Below are 19479 nucleotides of genomic sequence, written 5' to 3'. Positions count from 1 at the left end.
CCTTTCTGGAAGATCTGCTCTAGCCCAACATGTTGTTGGTTTCAATGCAGGGGTAACAGGGTAAAACTTACTGCGTATCATGAGCCAGGGAAGTCAGACTAGGCGATTTAATGGTCCCTTCTGGCCTTACAATCTATTCAAAAAAGCTGAGCCATCTGTTGTCCATTATGTGCCTCTGCTAGAAAGCATGCAATGGATTGCAAGGAGCCCAGAGTCTGGAGAACAGGGTGAGGGGTTCCAATGGTCAGATGGAAGAAAAAAGTGTGGCACTGGGGGCATAGGGGCTGGCCCCTCCACTAGCTACAATAGGATACTCCGGCCTTTCACCGATACCACTTCAGATTCCTATCCACACAACCCTGTTCCCCAGTCACCTCTACGTCTCCTCCAACACGGCCAGGCACCTTGCTTTCAGCAGGGGAGCACCACCACAAGACCATACCAGATGAGCTTGCATAAAAGCACAAGTGCAACTAGTAATGACAGCTCTGCATGTAAGGAGGGTGGGGGGGAGGAGGGAAGAAGCCTTTCAGTCTGAAGAGCAAGGATGGTCTGGGGGTTATAGCATTAGAGATCTGGGTTTAATTCCCAGCTCTGCCACAGACTTTTTGGGTAGCCTCAGAATGGGATCTGTAAAATGGGCATAACTCATGCTCTCATCTTTCTTTGTTCTATTCAGACTAGACTCTTGGGGGCAGGTCTCTTGGTCTGTATATGTACAGACCCGAGCACAATTGGCCTCTGATTTTGGCAGGGCCCCCTTAGGCACAAATAAAACAGGACTCCTGCTCAATATTTAATAAACTTTATTTCTGTATTGAGTTACTGAATATTATTTACAGCTGTAAAAGAGAAGGCAAAGAGTTTAAAACTGTACAAAGCAATGCACTGGGGACAGCAGAGAGACAGTGGAGACAAAGGGGGGGCTAAAAGCACAAAAACAGGGCAGAAGGAGTGGTGGAAGACGCTGGTAGAGTTGAAGGCAATCAAGCTAGGCTCTGTACACGCTGAATTCTCTTGTGCAACTTTGTACGTGTCCCACCCTGTAACAGAAGCTTGTACAAATCCCTACATAAAAATAATCATCCAGGTTACATTAAAAAAAAGAAAAAGGGGCACTCTGCACCCCCACCCAGTCTTGGCACCAATTCTGTGCTTTAAAAAATATACTATGCCAGTAGATTTTTTTTGTTTTTTTAAAAAGGTACCCTACAGCAGCTGTTTAAAACAGGATTATACAAACACCACAAATATATATTAAACATTTTCAACAAATAAACTCATTTGTACCTGTACAGAACAGAAGCAAAAAAACCCACACAAACATTGTTTTTCAAGACAAAAAAGAAATGTGCAAAATAACCCCAGAGAAGGCAGCTTAATAGCCTGCTATTTGGAGAGGCCAGGAGAGAGCAGCTCCTGTTGACGGTGGGGAACTGGGTCCTCTCTTTTTGGCTATTGAGGTGAGAATCTTTATTTGGGATGTGCAAGGATTTCTCCTTTTAAAAAAAAAAAATAATAAAGTCTCACAATGGTTCTTCTCCCCCTCTTTTCTTGACTGTAATTCACGCTAGTTCCCTTTGCTGTGCATGCAAAGCATCAGAAGAGCACTCTTAAGCCTCCCATCAAACTACTTTCCATCACATCACCCTCTAGACATCTGGCCTGCTGACATACTGTAAGGCAGAACACACTGTTCACACCCTTCCTCCTGGGTCGTCCCTCTGTCCACTAGCAGGGATGAGAGAGAGGGTCGTTCCTGCCAGAGAGCAAGGAGGAGATTATCTTGATGGACAATGGCAGACTGAAAAGCTCCGATTTGAAATACTCTAAGCAGCTTATCAAAGCAGAAGATTCCCTGGCAGACCCATTTCAGGGGCGCTAACATGGACTCGAATATGCATGACGCAGACATGGGAAAGGAGAGGTCTGTGGTTGTAAAGGATCTGCAATCAACAGATCAGTCTGGAGTGGCTGGCTCTCCAGGGATGATATTGCATGCCAACGAGTTGTAGCAGGGGAAACTGACCGCCAATGGAGGGGGGCGGGCATCTGATCTAAAAGCTGCAGGTTAAAGTGAACACAAGGAAAGAGGGGGAAAGATGCAGACATCAGAGGGGCTGCTCAATGGATTGGTTTCCCCATCCACTGCAGGCCTTATCTGCCCCTAGCGTCACAGCCAGTGAAAAGGAGGAGAGAAGATGCAGGAAAAATGGAGTGAGGGATGGAAAGTGATGGTGAAAGAAACAAGATTCAATCTACATAAAGTAACAGTTAAGACAGGGTGAGACAGTATCGCGACATTGACATCAGCTACATAACCACCTTATCCAAGTTAAAAAAAAAAAAAAAAAAAGTGTCTATGTGGAGTTTTTTTGGTGTCTTCACTTCCCATTGAAGTGATTTACGTCCTTGCTTGTCAGAAGGCCCCCCATCTCGTGCCATTCCACATCTAGCACCTGGCATTTGATGTGTTGCCATTCTCAACGCTTCCCTTTCCAAGCTTCATGTACTCTCCTTCAGCCAGAGTAAGAGGCAGAATTTGCTCCTAGACTTCAGGCATTCAAAGGATGCGCTACAGCTGTTTGCCAGGAGCTGGGAGGAAAGCAGCAAGGGATGTGCAGAGAGATTCTGGAAGGTTGTGTTTTTGGGGGTGTTTTTTTCGGAAGCATGCAGGGATGTGATGTGACCTTCATCAGCAAAGGTCATCTTAGTCGTTGAAACAAGGATACTTGAAAACGGCCATTTTAAGGTCATATTTGGTTTTGGCATTGGAGGAAGGTACTTGGGCTGAGGATGTCCAACACTAGTGATGATGGGGGGAGGCTGGCAGGACCACCGTCCAATGGGTCAGCGCCAAATCATTTGCCTCTGTTTCAGTTCTCACAGCGTCCTTCAACCTGTAGGTCATTGGTAGAGAAGGTAGCTCTTGAGGGATGCCGGCAGTGGCAGCGCTTGGATCTCACTCAGTCGATCCTTGCCCAGAGCCAGCCGCACAGAACGCCGGCACAGGTCCATCAGAGGCAGTGGTTCGGCTGCAAGACAAAAAAGCCACACGTTAACTCGGAACACGAGTTAGAGCCCGGTGGCTGCGTTGTTAGTTACGGTAGCCGACACTCTCAAGAGGAGCGTGAGAGAAACTGAGGCCCTGGCCTGTTCAGGAGTCCTTGACTACCCAGCACCCTCAGCAAGCGAGGCAGCAGTTCTAGGTTACTATGCAGGGGGTCCCAGTAGGCCACGAAAACTGAACTATCTGCAGCGAGCACTGAAGGTAATACATGCCCTAGAAATACCAACGGTAGAGCAGGAAAGGAGATCCTGGAATCCCCCTATAAGTAATTAGGGAGGTGTAGCAGCATTCAGTTAAGGGGGGGGGGGGGAAGATCCCACGTTTTTAGATGCCATAACATGGGAACCTTTGTGAAAGCTGTTTAAACACAGGACTGCATGTTGCAGTATGATTTTACCATTTCTAGGTACCCCAAAGCACTGTACTGTTCTTCACATTTCTAGGCACCCCAGAAGCCTTCACATGCTTACTTCTGACCTCCCCACCCCCAAAATACAGACAGGCCAGCTCCATCAAGCTTCACAAGTCACTAGATTTGCTTGCCTCAGCAGAGATTTCACCTTCAACCTGAATCCTGATCCAGCAGCACCACACGGGACTATACACCCGCACCCATTAGTTCAGTATCCATGCAGCAAGTTTCATAGCCCTCAACAGTGAGCCAGCTTTATTTAGAGCTCACACCGCCAGTTCTACTGGGGTGTCTTTCTATGCATCCTTGGTGGATTGGGCAAGTTCCTTGTGCCAGCACGGCATCCCCCATTGTGGAGCTCAAGTGTTCCTATTCTGTTAACACCTCCTGAAATGCAAGCGCCACGCGATTAAGGGTGCAGGTGTTCTGGCTGCTAAAGCCAGTGTTTGCACTGAACATGCATCACTGATGTGAGTAATAATTTCTCTTCTGCAGGCAACCCTGCCCCCCCCCACTCTCCCCCCAAAACCGTCACTGCAGCAGATCTCTAGCCCGTTTCCTCTCCAGGGAGATTTTCCAATGAGGTAGCTCAAGACTGCAGTCTCCATCAGAGGCTAATGGTAGCCACCTTGAGAAAAATCCAAAGCCTAACATGAAGTCACCCCCAAAGAGCGAGTGGAGCTCACTTGCCTAGGTGAGGACTTCAGTGTCTGGGGGGCAGATGAGAACCAAGCCACCTACATAATGTCCCCAGCAAACCAGGTTTCAACACCTATATTTAAGGGGGCAAGCCCACGTCATAGACCCCAGAGAGTGCTCCCAGTACTGGGGACAGAACAAGCTCTACTGGAAGATCTGCAACTACGATTCTTGCAAAATGGCTTTAATAATACAGAAAAGGAGAAAGCGCAAGAGTGGCTGGCTTCACTAACCAGGATTAAGACCCACCCAATGTGGAAAAGCTAGTCAAAAGCCCAGCTTCATTTTAGCGCCACAGTTACATTTTCAGGTTAGGTTTGACGGACTACGGCAGTACCCCAGCAATGAAGAGTTGGGGAAATGTTTTTCATATCAAACGATTGCATATGCAGCTATGGCTCCATACACGTCAATGCTATCTCTAGTTCTCAGGAAGAGGAGAATCTACAAAGGCCAAGTTTCCAGCACAGTGAGCCCAGGAAACCGAGGAGGTCGAGATTAAGATTTGATATTTTAGAGCCAGAAGATCCAAATTGCCATCTCCCTACCTCCCAGGTTACAATTCTGCTACCTAAGCAATTTCATAGCCCTGAAAAAGTTTGGGATTCTGTAGGCCAAACTCAAGAACGCTCTGCATTCAGATGCATGAACAGCAAGTAGGAGATGCAATTTAACTTCAGCGAGCTGCCACAACCGATTAAAATACAAATGAATATTTACTAGGAATATTTCACTGTTCTCCACAGGAAAGACTGGTTTCTTGTGCTCGGACGGGGCAGACAGCAGGAACCAAAGTTACAGCTGCACATAAGGAAAAGAATCTGAACTTTCAGGAGTTTTTCGTGATGAAGTTTTCCAAGCTCATCTGGATAGCACTAAATAAGGGTCAAGGTTTTTCAGAAGTGACTAGGCATGCCTCTGCTTTGGGCGGTCTCACTAGACACTTTAAGAGGGTCTGATTTTAAAATAAATAAATAAATAAATAAAAATGCTCAACAGCATCTAAAAATCCAGGCTCCAGCTGGAAACCCCAAAATGGGGACTTTGAAAATCTTGGTCAACAAGTGTCAGTTTTTCAGGAGCTGACTACAGGTTAATGCCAACAGCGCTTGCTTCCTCTGGAACAAGCCAAATTAAGCTATTGACCCTGTTCATCCTGCTGCCACTGCCAACAGATGGGAGGCAAAGTTTTTAGTCCATTTTCTGACCATAAGTGTCACTGCATTCGTGCTCCCTTCCAGGATCATTCCAGAAAAAAAAAAAATCCCTCTTGCATCTCTCCTCCAACGCTTCCCACTCCATAAGAGTTTTAAGATCCATCCTTCCCTTTCTGTCCAGAGCAACGACACTCTCATTCAGGTCTACCCCCTCCGCCCCATTTTCAGATTATTGTAGCCATTGCTTCCAACTTTTAGCCTCCCAATACTCATTGACAAAACTGTGGCAGTTTTCCTAGCAGCTCGGACAGAATCCCTTCATAGATTCCAAGGCCAGACGGGACCACTGGGAACCTCTAGTCTGACCTCATGTGTAACACAGGCCAGAGAACTTCCCCGAAATAATTCCTAGGGCGTAGTTTTTAGACAGACATCCAGTCTTGATTTCAAAATTCAGTGCCCTGCATGTCAGAACAAGTTCAAGATTCCAACCCTTCCTTTCAAGGTTCTAAACATCTCTGCCCCCCCCCCCCCCCACACCCCTCCACCCATCGCGCAGCCTCTCCACCTAGCCAGCGATGCCAGCCTTGTCCACCGATTGGTCTCTGCGCTTTCCACTAAGATCTACCCCTCTGTCCATACTAGGGCTCCCCTGCACCAGCCCCGAAGGTCCCAATCCTTCTCTCGAGATCCAGCTCAGGTGCAGTGCTGGTAAATCAGCTAATTAATGGCTACGTGGTGAGGCATATGGGGACGTGACTCTTTATAAGTCATTTTAAAAGGCAAGGGTGCATAGTGTGCATTGGATTCTCTACTTCCCGCTCCAGGCCCCATCCAAATTAACTTCATTTGTCCTTTCACCTGTAAGCTCTTCAGGGCAAGGACTGCGTCTTTGTTTATACAGCATTCAGCACAATAGGGCCCTGACCCTCCTCCTTGGGTCCCGTGGCATCACTGCAATAGAAACATGCCAATGCCGTGGCCTTCAAAGACGCTTTGGATGCAAACTAATCCAGCTAAATCGCACTAACGACATTAGTTATTTGCGTGGATAACCCCAAAACAGTCCTGTAAAGACCACCCAGCTCCACAGGAGCCAGGAATGAACTTCTGTTGGCGGGTTAAACACCCAGAAGAACAAACCATGCTTGTATCTGAACCGCTGACCCAGAGAATGCAGCCACTGCTCATGGAGCAGGTTCATGAGCATGGTGTCATTAGACCCAGGATCATTACTAAGTACTCCAGTACAACTACACCCAGGAGCTGTTCTATCTGTGCCTGGTAGCTGGTGTCCGACCATTTCTGACTGTTACCGTTACCCACGGTCAAGGCTGGGCTCCAGTAGCCCCATATTGGGTATGTTACATCTTGGAACCCACTCCAACTGAAGCAGACACAGAACGTGACTGTTTGCTTGCTATGGGGAGTTCTGTGCTGAGAACTCCAATCTATATTGGCCACCTACTGGCTTCACCCCTATGGTGCTGAAGGGTTTGGGACCCAGCTACCTGTGCGACTGCCTCCCCTAGGCCATACTGGATAGCAGCCGTGCTAGAGCTGGAGTGGTAGGGCACCACTGCCAAGAGCTCTTGATCCCATGGCCTCCAGGGTTGGGCACCCGTCTGGACATGCTCCCAGCCAGCCTGTTTAGAGACAAGGAGGCTGGAGGAAGTGGCTGCTAAGGGACCATCTGGTTTTTAGGTGGTAGTGTTTACTTGTGGAAGGCGGTCTATACGGAAAGCATTGACAGTGTGCATTTTCCAAGTTTCAGCACCAGCATCCTGCAGGGGCACCTCATACATGGAGATAAGACATCCGACCTTTATCCAGTGCCTTTCCCTACTTCACACATGCACTTGCTCTGTGCCTGGACCCTCGGAACCAGTGCAAGTGAAGGGCTCTTGCTCATTTATTAGCCTGTAAAGTAAATACAAAGCATTCCCAGCCATTGCCTCTGGCAGGCTCCTTTCAGATACAGAGACATGATAGGGCGATTGGCCAAGAACACAGTGCAGACAAGAATCTGCGTTCCTGTGTCACAAAGCTCGATTTAGGCCACCTCAAAATTAGACCAGTCTAGTCCCATCACTGTTTAGAAGGAGAGGGATACACAATATTAGTGCTCCAATCCCTGCCCGTCTGCTCCTGGATGTAATTTGAAATGCCTGTTTTGCTTTACCTACGTCCGCACGGTGTGGGACCTAGGTACCTATGAGACTAACCATCCCCAAAGTGCTGCTACAGCATCAGGCTTAGCTGGAAAGCTCTCTCCAACCAACGGCACCTGGAAGTGAGGAGTAACAGCAGAGTCTTTGAGGAAGGGTCCTTGGCCGTGGAATTCTCCTCGCTGATGTGCAGGGCAAAGCTCTTCCTCTGAGCCAAGCATTTGCTTGACATAGGTCACAGCTAAGACAATGTTTTGCTGTGAGAGGTACCGGGGGGGGGGGGGGGGGGGTGGGGGGGCTGTCATTAGGGAGATCTCAGCTACAGTGCACTGAAAGTATAGAGTAAAAATACACGAGTTTGGATATGTTTAATCTGCAGCTGTCCCTGTAGTCATGTAAAAGCTCAGAGCTTGCTAAATACCCAGCTGCACCATTGGCCAGGTTTGCTCAGAGCCCCTCTACACTAAATTTGAAAATCAAGAGACTGAACGGTAGGTGTTTACAGCAGGGCAAATTAGGAGAAGTGAGAATTAGCGCGCGCACACACACACACACACACACACACACACACACACACACAAATTGAAACAGGCAGGCCAAATGTTTCACTCCAATGCCTGTGACTCAGCACTAGCTCTGTCTCAGGCCAGGAATACCCTACTGCATGTCAATTGGTTGCCAGGTTTGGCTAGATAATAGAGCAGCAGAAACACCAAAGCTGGAAGATTCAGTCTCTGCAGGCCAACCTGGGTAGCAAAAACTAGGAGGAGTTTTAATGCAGAGTGGAAGGGGGAAAAAAAAAAAAAAATCTCACTGTTCAAAAACATTGTCCCTTTTGGTCTGCTTGTACAGCCCCTAGCACAACAGAATCCTGCTCCATGACTGGGGCTCCCGGGGGAGAGGCGGGGGGGACTACAATACAAACACCACCCATTGCCTTAATTTAATAGCTACAGTAGCAAGGAGAGTCAAGTCTGCAGTATTAGGCACTTGCACTTCGTTCTACAGAAGTGAACTATCCTGCTTAAATAATTCATAATTCATTAATTGTAATTAATACTACACTTGATTCTGAAAGGGCTCCATCATTGCACTGGGTGACCCTTGCATGGCTTTGATGAAGAGAAAGTATATTTACCCCCAAATACAGGAAGAAAGTATTCTATAATCCCTTGCAACAATACAAGACAGATCCTACTCTGGGGCTTGGGGTGAACATGCTAATCCTTCCCATATTAAACCTGACAAATTTCTGTAGCAGCAAATCCAGATTAAGCCATTCCTCCGAATGGACTAAGTCACATTCTGGTGCAATTGGGAACCTCTGTCCCAAAGAGACAGACAGGCTTTTTTTTCAGAACCAATTTGAACTTGGGAAGCTTGTACTAAGCTTGGTGACCAACTGCCATCCTGAGTTTACACTGAGCCGTCAGAACTACAAAGGTTTTCCTGGCCACAATACCCAACCCCACTCTGTTCAACAGCGTTCCTTAGCCTGGAAGGGAAAAGGACAGAAAGCGAGTTGCTGAAAGAGGTGGGGTTCCAGGCAAATGACTGCGCAGCTCCCTACACACCTGCCTGCAGAGCAAGTTTAAAACTTGTTCTCCTGTATAAAGAGTACGTGGAGGAGAGGTCACCTTTCAGGTAAAGCGTGCTACAGAGAAGCTACAGGATTCTGCCTTGTCCATTGGCCTAAATCCATAGTAAGGCGATGGAGACTCTAGCAGTAAAGAGGAGGAGGAGGAGAACATCAGCTTTCCAGACAGACTTCATGCAGATGGCTGGAGTCCCAGCAGTAGGATTCCTCTCCGCATGGCTGCCCAAAATCCACACTTTCCGCCCTATACAGTCACCTAGTTACTATCAAACCGCTTTCCTAATTGGAGGCTCCGTATGCTGATGTGTACCCAGACCAGTGGGGGTTACCCTGCTATAGGGACATAATCTGGCTGACTGGTAGCTGCACCAGATCCAGTTAGAAACAATACTGCTCTTTCCAAACACAGCCCATCAGCAGAGACTAATCTGGAGTAGAAACCCCATCCTCCCCTTGACCCTTTGCTGCCCTAACAGACCCTGCAGTCCTAACAGTCATTTCGGCTTCATTTCGGTTTGCACGAGTCACAGTTTTCAGGTACATAGCTCACTAGCTATTGGGAAGAGAGTGCGGATATGTGGTTCAATCTCTTTAGCGGGGCTAGGAAGGCATGCAGAGATCTGCACTTTCAGAACGAGCTGCAGAGGGTTATACTCACGATCAAGCCCGTTCAAGTAGCGCATCCGTATTTCGCAGTGCCCCCACACCGCGCTTACAACTGGATACAGTTTTTTCCCTTTAAGTCCTCGAAAAGCAACACCCATGTACTGCCCGTCTACGATGAAGCTCAGGGTCCCGTCATCCATGTCCAGGACCACCAGGAAAGAGTCCGGCACAATGAAAGTCTCATCCGGTTCTAAGAAGGCAGGGTAGGTTTTACTCGGCTGATTCTTGCCATCGTGGTACAGTCTGTTCCGCCCAAGGTCCCAGCCCCAGGATTCATGGTTATTTCCTATCAGGGTCGTGTACCCTACAGAATGCAAGGGCGCGTCCGCCGTAGCCACCCCTACCACGGCATGCGTGCCCCGCTGCCTCATGGCCCACGTGATCTGCCACACATGCAGTCCCCTCGTATATCCAACTTTGCCTCGGATGGCATCTGTGCTCTGAGCCACCGGATGCCGGTGAAATATTAGTTTGTCGTCCTCTTTCACAAAGACGTTCAGCGAGCGGTCATCGTTGTTCCATGAGTGCAGCAGCTGGACCTCGTACGAGACCGGAGGCATATCCAATAGCAAGTCCAGGCGCGTGGGCTTGCAGTAATCCAGCCCCTGGAGCTCCTGCTTGAGTGGCCTGTATGCAGGGTCTCTCATATCCACAGTCTTTATCCCGCCAGTGACCTTCTGACCCATCTTGTGTTTTGATTTCACGTATTTATTAGAGACTCCCAGGGCAAGCTCATCAATTACCCTCCCGCTGTCATTCAGCCCTGCAGAAGAGGTTGCTAGACGACCTTATCAAGATGTGCACTGGTCAGTATTGCCTAATGGAGGGAAAGAAAAACAAGGAGAGTTAAACATTAGCACATCACCCGTAAACAAGATTTCCAGCACCCCCTTGTCAGACCAAAGGTCACACCTAGGGGGGCTCACCTGCCCTGCACAGACAGAGACCGGACCACCACTCACTGGAACTTGCAGCGTATTCTAGAGGGAACCTTTAAAAAGTTCTGTCTACACTGAAGGACCAGGTGTGACTGCAGCATATACTGACCTACCTGAGCTAGCTTTAATCTAGCAAGTGAGACCACCAACAGCAGCGAAGCCACCACAGCATGGAGGCTTAAGCCCGTCTGGGACCCTGGGTACTTACCCAGGCAGTTAGCCGATGCCGAAGTCCTTGCTGCTGCAGCTTCACCATTATTGGGACTTGCACTAGCTGGATTAAAGCTCTCTCAGGTCCGTCTCCACACGATGCAATTTCACCTCTGACTACAGTGTGGACATACCGTAAGGGCCGGGAGTTTGCCAGGCAACTCACGTAGGCGAAGTTTAATAAGGAAGCTGGAAAAATTTAAGCACGCCCAGCCTCCCACGAGCTGCAAGGAGGACACAAGTCTACGTACTGTGATGTACGATGCATAGAGAAACCCAGACTTTGGCCCTTTGTGGGCGTCATTGAAAACTCTGAAGCTGTGGTTTTCCCTTGGGTTACACAGACTGGACCACCCTGTTGTCACTGGGCCATGCTAAAGCTTTTAGACACAGGGCTTCTCTAATATGCTGCCTTCCCATAGGTATCCCCTGCATTTAATCCCCAATCACTCCTGCTAAATACTCTATTGTATGCTGCATACATGGGCACAAGAGTTGCAGCTTGATACGAGGTAGTGGCAGAGATTAAGAAATTCCTTGATGGCCCTGAATCCGCGATGGAGTTGTAGCAGATATGGCTTTTAGCGAGCATAGCCTTGCTTCTTCTCAGCCCCAATCTATACGCTCATGGATGCAAGCGGCACGAGACACCCCAGCCACTGCCAGGACCATCCACCTGTGTGCATCTTTCCAGACACTTATAAAGGCCCTGGAATTACATTCCAACTGGACAACAGTCAAAGCAATCTCTACAGTTGCCCAGAAAGGAGCCAAAACACACAAAGCATTTAACATTCTGCAAAGAAAAATCCCTAAACAGCCCCAGGCAACTACTGCGCCTATTTGAGCCCTTGTAGCAAAGCCATTCCCAGAGGTATGTCCAAGTTCAGAGGGATTGAAGTTGCATTTAGAGCCGAGAAGGAGCTTGCTTTCATCTTGCAGGGGAGACTGCTCTGGCAGGAGAACTGAGCTTGCTTATTCGGACTTGGTTACTGAAGTTTAAGGCAAGGTCCAGGGATTACTGCATGTTCGGTATTTAGCTAGTTCTTAGCAGCACAAGCCGGGTCCCCTATCCTGATCCCCTGGTCTTATTTTGCAATAGATAAGACAGAACCAACCTCCAGACAGAGGCAGTCGCCACTAAATAATAAAGGTGGCGGAAATATTACTATAGGAGTAGTAAAGGAGCAGGCTGGGTTTCAGTGGGTCTCCCTTCAGGGTTTTATTTCCTAACCACCGTGCTCTCAGGGGGAACCTGACGACCTGATCCCAATCTGCGAAGATGTCTAGCGCTTGCTGGGATATTACAGGGCTGGCTGGCAGAGCCTGAGGTCTATGCTACCCTGCGTCCCACTCGCTGGTTCAGCAAGGGCTGAGAGCACAGCAGAGGAAGCACTCGCTCATGTGAGGTGGGGAAGTGACTTGCATGGATTTCCCTGGAGTAGCCGTAGCTGGCCAAGGGCGCAGGATCCAGCCTTCCTTGGCTGCCTGCCGTAGGTGACAAGGCTCTGGGGTGGGAGGGAATCCTCTGGGCTCTAAGCACCCTCTGGAGAAAAGATTACACAATACAAACACACAGGCGAGGTTGGCTCCTTGATAGCTTTTCCTTCCTCAGCTCAGCACTGAAACCCAGCTCCTGAAAAAGCTTTAAAACATGGCTACTTCCCAACAGCAATAACGCTATTTCAGGGAGCAAAAAAGGGAGAGGCCAGGCAGTCAGGGAAAGCCCCCCAATGGCTACAAACCATTTTCTGATCAGTGGGCAGAGTTAGAGAGCGCACCCTCCGCTGGAACAGGTCTGGAGAGGAATCTGTCCCCCAAACCGCCAGCACTTCCCTAGTCCGACCCCTCAATACTGTGAAGTACCTTGGAAGCGTCCAACTTTGCAGAGCTGAAGGAGCAGGCAAACAGGCTCAGCCCAGCCTCAGGAGGCCCACATTCCAGCAACGCTTGGCAGCAGAGCTCCCATTGAGTTACTGGAATCCAGACAGCAGTTACAAAAACCCTCCTTGTACGTTTCGTCTCAAATTCTCTGCATCACTGGGGCAGCTGCTCTTCCCAGGGAGACAGAAGCAGACTCCGAGTCCGGAGAGAGGAGCAGGATTCTTTGCACAGCTTAACAGTTTCCTTCCAAGCTTCAGACAGACTCATTTTGAGAGGAGCCTATCTGCTTAGAGACCAGCTACCTTCGTGCACCGCTCTGTGGCATTGTGTCCACCCAAGCAAATCTGCTCTCACTCGGCTACACAAGCAACCCTCTGTTTATGAGCCGCCAAAGTAGGGGCAGCTATTAGGAAAATAAAAATATGGGAGGGGAGGGAACCAGCTTTCTAAGAAAAAAGTGTTATTTTAACGTTTCCTGGAGTGAGGCAATCACCCAGAATTCCTGCCAGCTAACAGTCACAACACTTACTCATGACCAGGATCTCATCTGGCATGGAAAAAAAAAAATCACAGCAGAGGAATCAGATGATGTTGTAAAAAAAAAAGATGACAAAAAAGAAGGTTACCGGACATAAGCGGCAGCACTTCAGTTAGAGGCAATGGGGGGAAGGAAGGGCTGTAACGTGCGTCGGCATTACCATGGACAGACTGATCAGCTTCGCCTAAGCTTTATGCTAACGAAGTTGCTGAGACTACTCTGCTATTTTAGGTGCCTGCGGTCCAGGGGTTGCTGCAGTTCTGTGGCTATTTGCATAGTTTGCTAAACCACACACACACACAGTTTGTCAAGCTCTCTCAGACTAACCCCCAAAGTTCCATCTCTGAGAAGTTAGCGCCACAGCTGGCATAGTACACTGGCCCTGAAGATCTTCCACATTCTCTTCTACCTTGGCCCGGTGAGCTGAACGTCAGATTCTTGGAGGTGTGCTCTTAGGGAACAAACCACTCCCAACCTCCCAGTCAAGCCTGCCCTAGTTTGTTAGACAACTATGGAAGAAAAAGCAGCTGCCTCTTAGAACGGTTTGTTTCCACCTTTAGATGCCCACCCATTTTCTGCTACACAGTGTTGCACAGGCCGTATGCTTCACCATTTAATGAAACAACGAGACCTATCCTACATCTCAAGTACTATATTGGGCTCTCTTCAGGGACCTCTGCCCTACGAGGCAGAAGTGCTTTAACAAACTCCAGTCCTGTAGAACAGGGCTGATAACATTGGTAATAAACAACTTGAAATGGAGGCTAATTACTATAAAAGTCAGACATCATCCAGTATTATCCACAGGGGCACCTGAAGACAAGCTAGGGAACTTGCAAGGACTGCTTAAATCACACTCCAGCATTTGCTGACTGGCTAAGCAGCTAAGCATAAAAGTCATCAACCAATTGCAGAACAATTTTAGTGATGTTCCCCTTTCTTTGACTCAATGCTTCTCTTTAAAATACGTGCCTCATTCTCCCCGGGAATCTCATTCCACTTCACTCCAATAGGTGGTAACACTAAGTCTTGATTAAATCTGCAGATATTTAGGTCTCTAATCTGCCTTCCTAGCACTTCTCTGCCAATGCAGGTGCCTCGGGCACTGGTGCACCTGGGTCACTCCTATTCTCTCCTTGAGGCACATAGTAATCTAGTTTCACATGGGCTGAATGCTAGAGTCTGGTTTCGGTTCGGTGTGCATCTGCTGGGTGGTGTTGGTGGCCTGTGATATATAGGATGTCAGACGAGATGATCTCGTGATCCTTTGGGGCCTTAAACTCTACGATGAAGGATCAAAACACTGGCAGAAAAGGAGATGCAGAGATTTTCCTGAATGCAATAGTCCACGTCACAGCAACAGACAAGAAGCTACAATCCAGCCTGCCAAACTGAGTGAGTATCTGGTGCAGACCATTTTGAAGCAAGACATACTTGAGAGTAGAGTAGAGGGTACTTCTGTACTCTGCTAATGAGCAAACAATCCCCCATTTCCCTGCTCCATCTGCGGAAGTGCCAGCAAGACTAGATTCCAGTACTTATCATCTACAGCAGCCTTTCATACACTCTTTGTCTTTGACTTAACTTGCACTTGGGAATAGCCTCCCTTCAGCAATCTCTGTTACTGCACCCATGCTCATCCGTAAGAGTAGATAGGGTTTGCTTCTGCTTGAAACCGAGTGGAGCTCAGAGAAAGGGTGGGCTTTACATACCTGTAACACTGAATTGAGCCAAGGATTCCAAGGACAGAATGAGAGCGCCAAATCAGAACACCGTGGCTTGTGGGTTTAGCAATTATTGTAATGCATCACAATATATACCTACTGCAACACCCCATTGTGCACCATGTGCCCGACAGAGCCGCTGCCCCAGAAATGGGGTAGGGGTGTCGCAAGAGAAAAAGGAGCTTTCAGCTGGGAATGAAAGCTGATGCCTTTGGAAACTTGAAAGAACCTCACCCACCTTTGGATGAGCACTAGTCACTGCATGCTTCATTACCTTTCTTTCCTGAGGCAAAGAACTAGGGAGCTAGCCAGGTCCAAGCAGCAAAGAACTAGATTCGACATTACAGCCAGGACACGAGAGAGAGAGAAAAAGGTTGGGTTGGGAAGGAGCAGCGAGAACTGAACACAAGTAAGGGGCTTCTAGAGGGTCAGACTGGATAGTGTCCAAGTAACACAAGGAGATGCTACTTAACTTATGGCTCCAAGATGCATGTAGAATGTGGCCCCTTTACAATCGGACAGGCTAAGGCAGAATCCGTCCGTTCTGTTAGAGGGATTGACGAACACCGTGCAAGCTGACATCTAGTTATAAGCAGTAACACTAGTTGAGGAGAGCCAGCTTTGGCAGGGAATCCGATTACCCAAAGGCAGGGTTTATTCCTTACATCCCAACAGGATTTTAAAAGAAAGCGCCTGCCTTTTCAAACTAAAGGAGAGCAGCCACCGTGGTGCTCAGCAAGCACAAAGCAGACCAGAATACAGTTCTGCTGTGCAAACGGCTGTGTCCCCCAAGGACCGGACTCCTGTACTGTTAGAGTGGCGGCTTACCGATCTGGGAGTGCAGAGCTACGCATTAAGCCTCCCTACAGACAGCTCAGCATGAGACGCAGGCAGCCCTAGAGAAAAAGGGTCAGAAGACACCAAGCACTTAAAGCTACAAACCTTTCACCACAAAGATTTTCAGGGGTCTATAAAGGTGCCTACCACCGTGGAATCTATGCACTGGAAGATCTCCATTGCTCATGCAGCCTGTGCTTGCTGGATTTCTGCATTGCTCTACTACCACCAGCCCCATTTGGCCCCACAGTTTTAAAGCCCCATTTTGCTCCTGTGGTATTCTGGTTTTATTCGGAACCTGACAGATTTAAGAGCTTTGGAGTCTCACAGCAACGACATCCACTGCTATTTTCAGAGCATTAGCTCTTCCTTTAGCTTAGCTGTTAGGAACCAACCGGCAACGTCCCATGGTACACACACGCGTCAGGCTACAAAACAAATGACGTTGGCGAGTGGGCACAAAGGTGATCATGAGACGTTTCTCCATCAAGGGCTTTCACACCACAAGAGAGGAGCAGGGACATTGTTTTGAGGCTGCTCAAGAATGATTGCAGCAAAGGTGCAAATGGAAGCGGAGATGGAGAACAGGGTATCCCACCTAGAAAGCCTTCTCTGTCTTCCTGGCACCTTGTCTCCCCTAGGCAAAAATGCTGCCCCAACAGCCAGGCTCAACCACTGAGCACATCCAGACCATCTTCTCACCTCTCCACCCAAATAACTTGTGTTGTACTAAGAGTCGAGGTCATGCAAACGTTGCTTCCCCGACAACCTCCTTTGCCTTCTCCCAAGGGATGCAGCCTTCCATTTGCATGTCCTCCTGCACCATCTCCACTTCCTAGGGCTGGAACACCTCCGCTAACCCAGCCCCATTATGCGACCACCCTCTAAGGCCCCAACTTAAACTGCACTTCTTGCAAAGGACCTGTAAGCCTCGCCCTCCCCATTGAAGCATTAGCTAATGCAACGATTCATCACCAAAATACTGCATGCAAGATGTTGAGAAGCCACGCTTTGCCTCCCTGTTCATACACCCCCCTCCACCTCAACATCACATCCAAACCCCAGCCCTGCTTTGGCCATCTAGACCCATCCACACTACAGAGCATTCGAGTTTGAAAGCAACTGACCAACTGAGTTAGCTGACAATGCTCACCACGATCTAACCCCGACGCTTCGCTAGCGGTCAGCCCTGCGTCAGCAAACTCGACTGTTCATAATCTTGTCCCAACACGGCAACGTTCTGTAGTGTAGGCAAGACCCAAGACTCCGCTCCATTGCTTTTAGTTTCTTTTGATTTGTTTAAAAAACACTCCCACAGTGGGTCCGGAAGTTTCACAATAATTTATACAAGGTCTGAGAAAAAAGTCTAACTACTAAACTCCAGACAGGCTATGAGGAACCCCACAGATTCATAGACATGCCCTACCCACTCCATCCTTCAACCCACTGTGCTCTCCTTTCTTGAGCTTTGCCATGTGCCATAAAAGTTAAATCTGGGCCGTCTGAACAACCAGGAGGAGAAGTTCTCAGGAAGAGGGGTTCTCACCCAAGAAGTCCTCCCACCAGCTCTCCCTGCTCTGTCTAAAGCCAGATGACTGCTCAAACTGCATTGCTGTCACACAGACAGGTCGTTTCAGATAGTCCCATTCCAAACCACATGGGGCTTTAAAGGTCAAATCCTACGACAAACTCCATCCAGAAGCTAAGTGGGAGGCAGTGCAAGTCTGAGGAACATCAGCGCAGGTGGGCTCTCCACAAAGCAGGGACTTGGTGCTGGGAGCTTTACAAAGGGGTACAGAGACATTGCTGGTGCCATTACCCCAACCCCACCCTGAACTGTGGTTATCAAGTTTGCCGTAAGTCCTGCCCAGGGCTCTCTACGCTCGAGAGGGTTAAAGCAAATATTAAAAGCTGCATTAAGGAAAAAAGCAGAACCTCTCCATTTGCTCTGGGACAAGCCATGTTGCCAAACATGGAAGCAGCAGGAGGGGATGTTAGGACAGGAAAGCACCTCCAGTTTGGACCCCTACGATGCACTCATTGCATGGAGCAGAGCCATACTGGTGCCAGCTCAGACAAAGGAGACTGGAACTGAAAACGAACCAAACACTGTAGAAAGGGAAAAGCCGAAGACAACTCTAGCCAGCTACGAAAGGTTTTGGACAACTGAAGTTCAAAGCCACGCACAGCTGCTCTGGGCACGGTGAGCTGCAAAGCAACGGACGACACCTCCCAGGTCACCAGGCACGGAGGCCCCAACATGGTTTTCTCCATTACCTGGCTTCCCGTGTAAGTTTTGCTCTATGGCTGTTGGTTTGAGGGAGAGTTTACTCTGGCTCGCTCTCTTCCCACAGTATTTACACAGAGTTTCTACAGGGGAGAGGTCAGGCATCTATAAAGCACCCAGAGCATGAGGAGAAACTCCTGGCCCCACCCCAAAGAGCTTAAGAGCTGGAGACACCATACAGAGGGGCAGGAGGAGAGGAGATGCTGTGCACAGCCACTTAACCAGGCTTTTAAAAGGAGAATGATTTAACTGCCTGGTATGAGCCTTGTCATCATTCTACCATTCTTTAACCCTGGCTCATGTCTTTTAAAAAAAGGAATCCGATTTTGCAAGTCCTTTTGGTTTGTTTTAGGGACTAAGTCAACACTGTCCTTCTTCCTACTTGTTAGACCCCAAGAACTCATCACGGACAGTGGGCAGGGCACTGGACTGGCATGTGGAGTCCTGGTTCTAGTCCCAGCTCTGCCCCCAATCTGTTCCTTGGGCAATTGACTCCCCCCCCCACACACACACAATTCCCCCATCACTCCTTTGTTTTGGCCAAGGCCTCACTGTGTCTGTACAGCGCCTAGCACAATGGAACCCTTCTTTTGACCCTCTGACCGCACTCCTGTCCCTGTTATCTCATTAGTTGTCCCCCGAAATCAGTTGGGTTTCAGGTCCTGTGGATCCTCCCCTTAGGCTGGGGGGGGGGGGGGGGGGGGGGGGCGGAGAAAAGATCCTTCCCGGAACCCAATAGGTACAATGGAACCCTGATCTCAGCTAGGGCCTCTAGAGGTGGATCTACACTGCAAACACACACCTGCTGACACGGGCCAGCGGCGGGTGTTTGATTGCCATGTAGACATGCCTAAGTGCTACTTCAATCCAAAGCAACAATAATCCTTCCTCCTTCTCTCAGCAGTCAGCACCATCCAGGAGCACAAACCCTCTTACACTGGACTGAAAGCACAGCCGACTGTAGCAACATTTTAACCAGAAGGGAAAGCACACCGCTCAAGTTCCCCTGTGAAACTAGTGCAACTGAAATCTGCACAACAGTTAAGCTTTGATCTCAGCAGAAAGTTACCAGCACTGTGTTTTTTATTCTCAGTCCACTCTCACAAAGGGGGATCAGAGGGCGACGTCAGGAGACCCAGTCCTGCTACTCCCCCAATGCACGGACACCTCTTGCACTCAGAACATCTGCGAAGTCCCAGCTCCTGCCGCTAACAATTAATCAACGCTTTTGAAACAGCAAGCTCACCTACCTGCCAGAAGGAGCCTTTGCCTGCTGCCCTGGAAGCTAGTCG

The 19479-nt window shown here is 48.8% G+C and overlaps 1 protein-coding gene across 3 annotated transcripts in view; it reads right to left on the bottom strand.

Moving 5' to 3' along the window:
* Positions 1–789: 789 nt before the first annotated feature.
* Positions 790–19479, bottom strand: part of SPSB1 (splA/ryanodine receptor domain and SOCS box containing 1) — a 71718-nt gene continuing 53028 nt past the window's right edge. For 2 of the 3 annotated variants that reach the window (XM_024204348.3, XM_024204349.3), the window contains exons 2-3: positions 9762–10586; positions 790–3035 (exon numbers count right to left, since the gene is read on the bottom strand). In XM_024204348.3, the coding sequence (XP_024060116.1) occupies positions 2908–3035; positions 9762–10455 (822 nt within the window). In that variant the 5' untranslated portion in view covers positions 10456–10586 and the 3' untranslated portion in view covers positions 790–2907. Of the gene's footprint in view, positions 3036–9761; positions 10587–12783; positions 13163–19479 lie in introns of those variants that run through there. The other variant, XM_024204347.3, reaches the window with a different exon arrangement.

The sequence above is a fragment of the Terrapene carolina genome, unplaced genomic scaffold, assembly GCF_002925995.2.
Source record: "Terrapene carolina triunguis isolate 2854851 unplaced genomic scaffold, T_m_triunguis-2.0 Scaffold714, whole genome shotgun sequence".
Classification (NCBI taxonomy): domain Eukaryota; kingdom Metazoa; phylum Chordata; order Testudines; family Emydidae; genus Terrapene; species Terrapene triunguis.
Note: the sequence above shows the minus strand (reverse complement) of the source record. Positions and strands in the feature narration are given on the sequence as shown.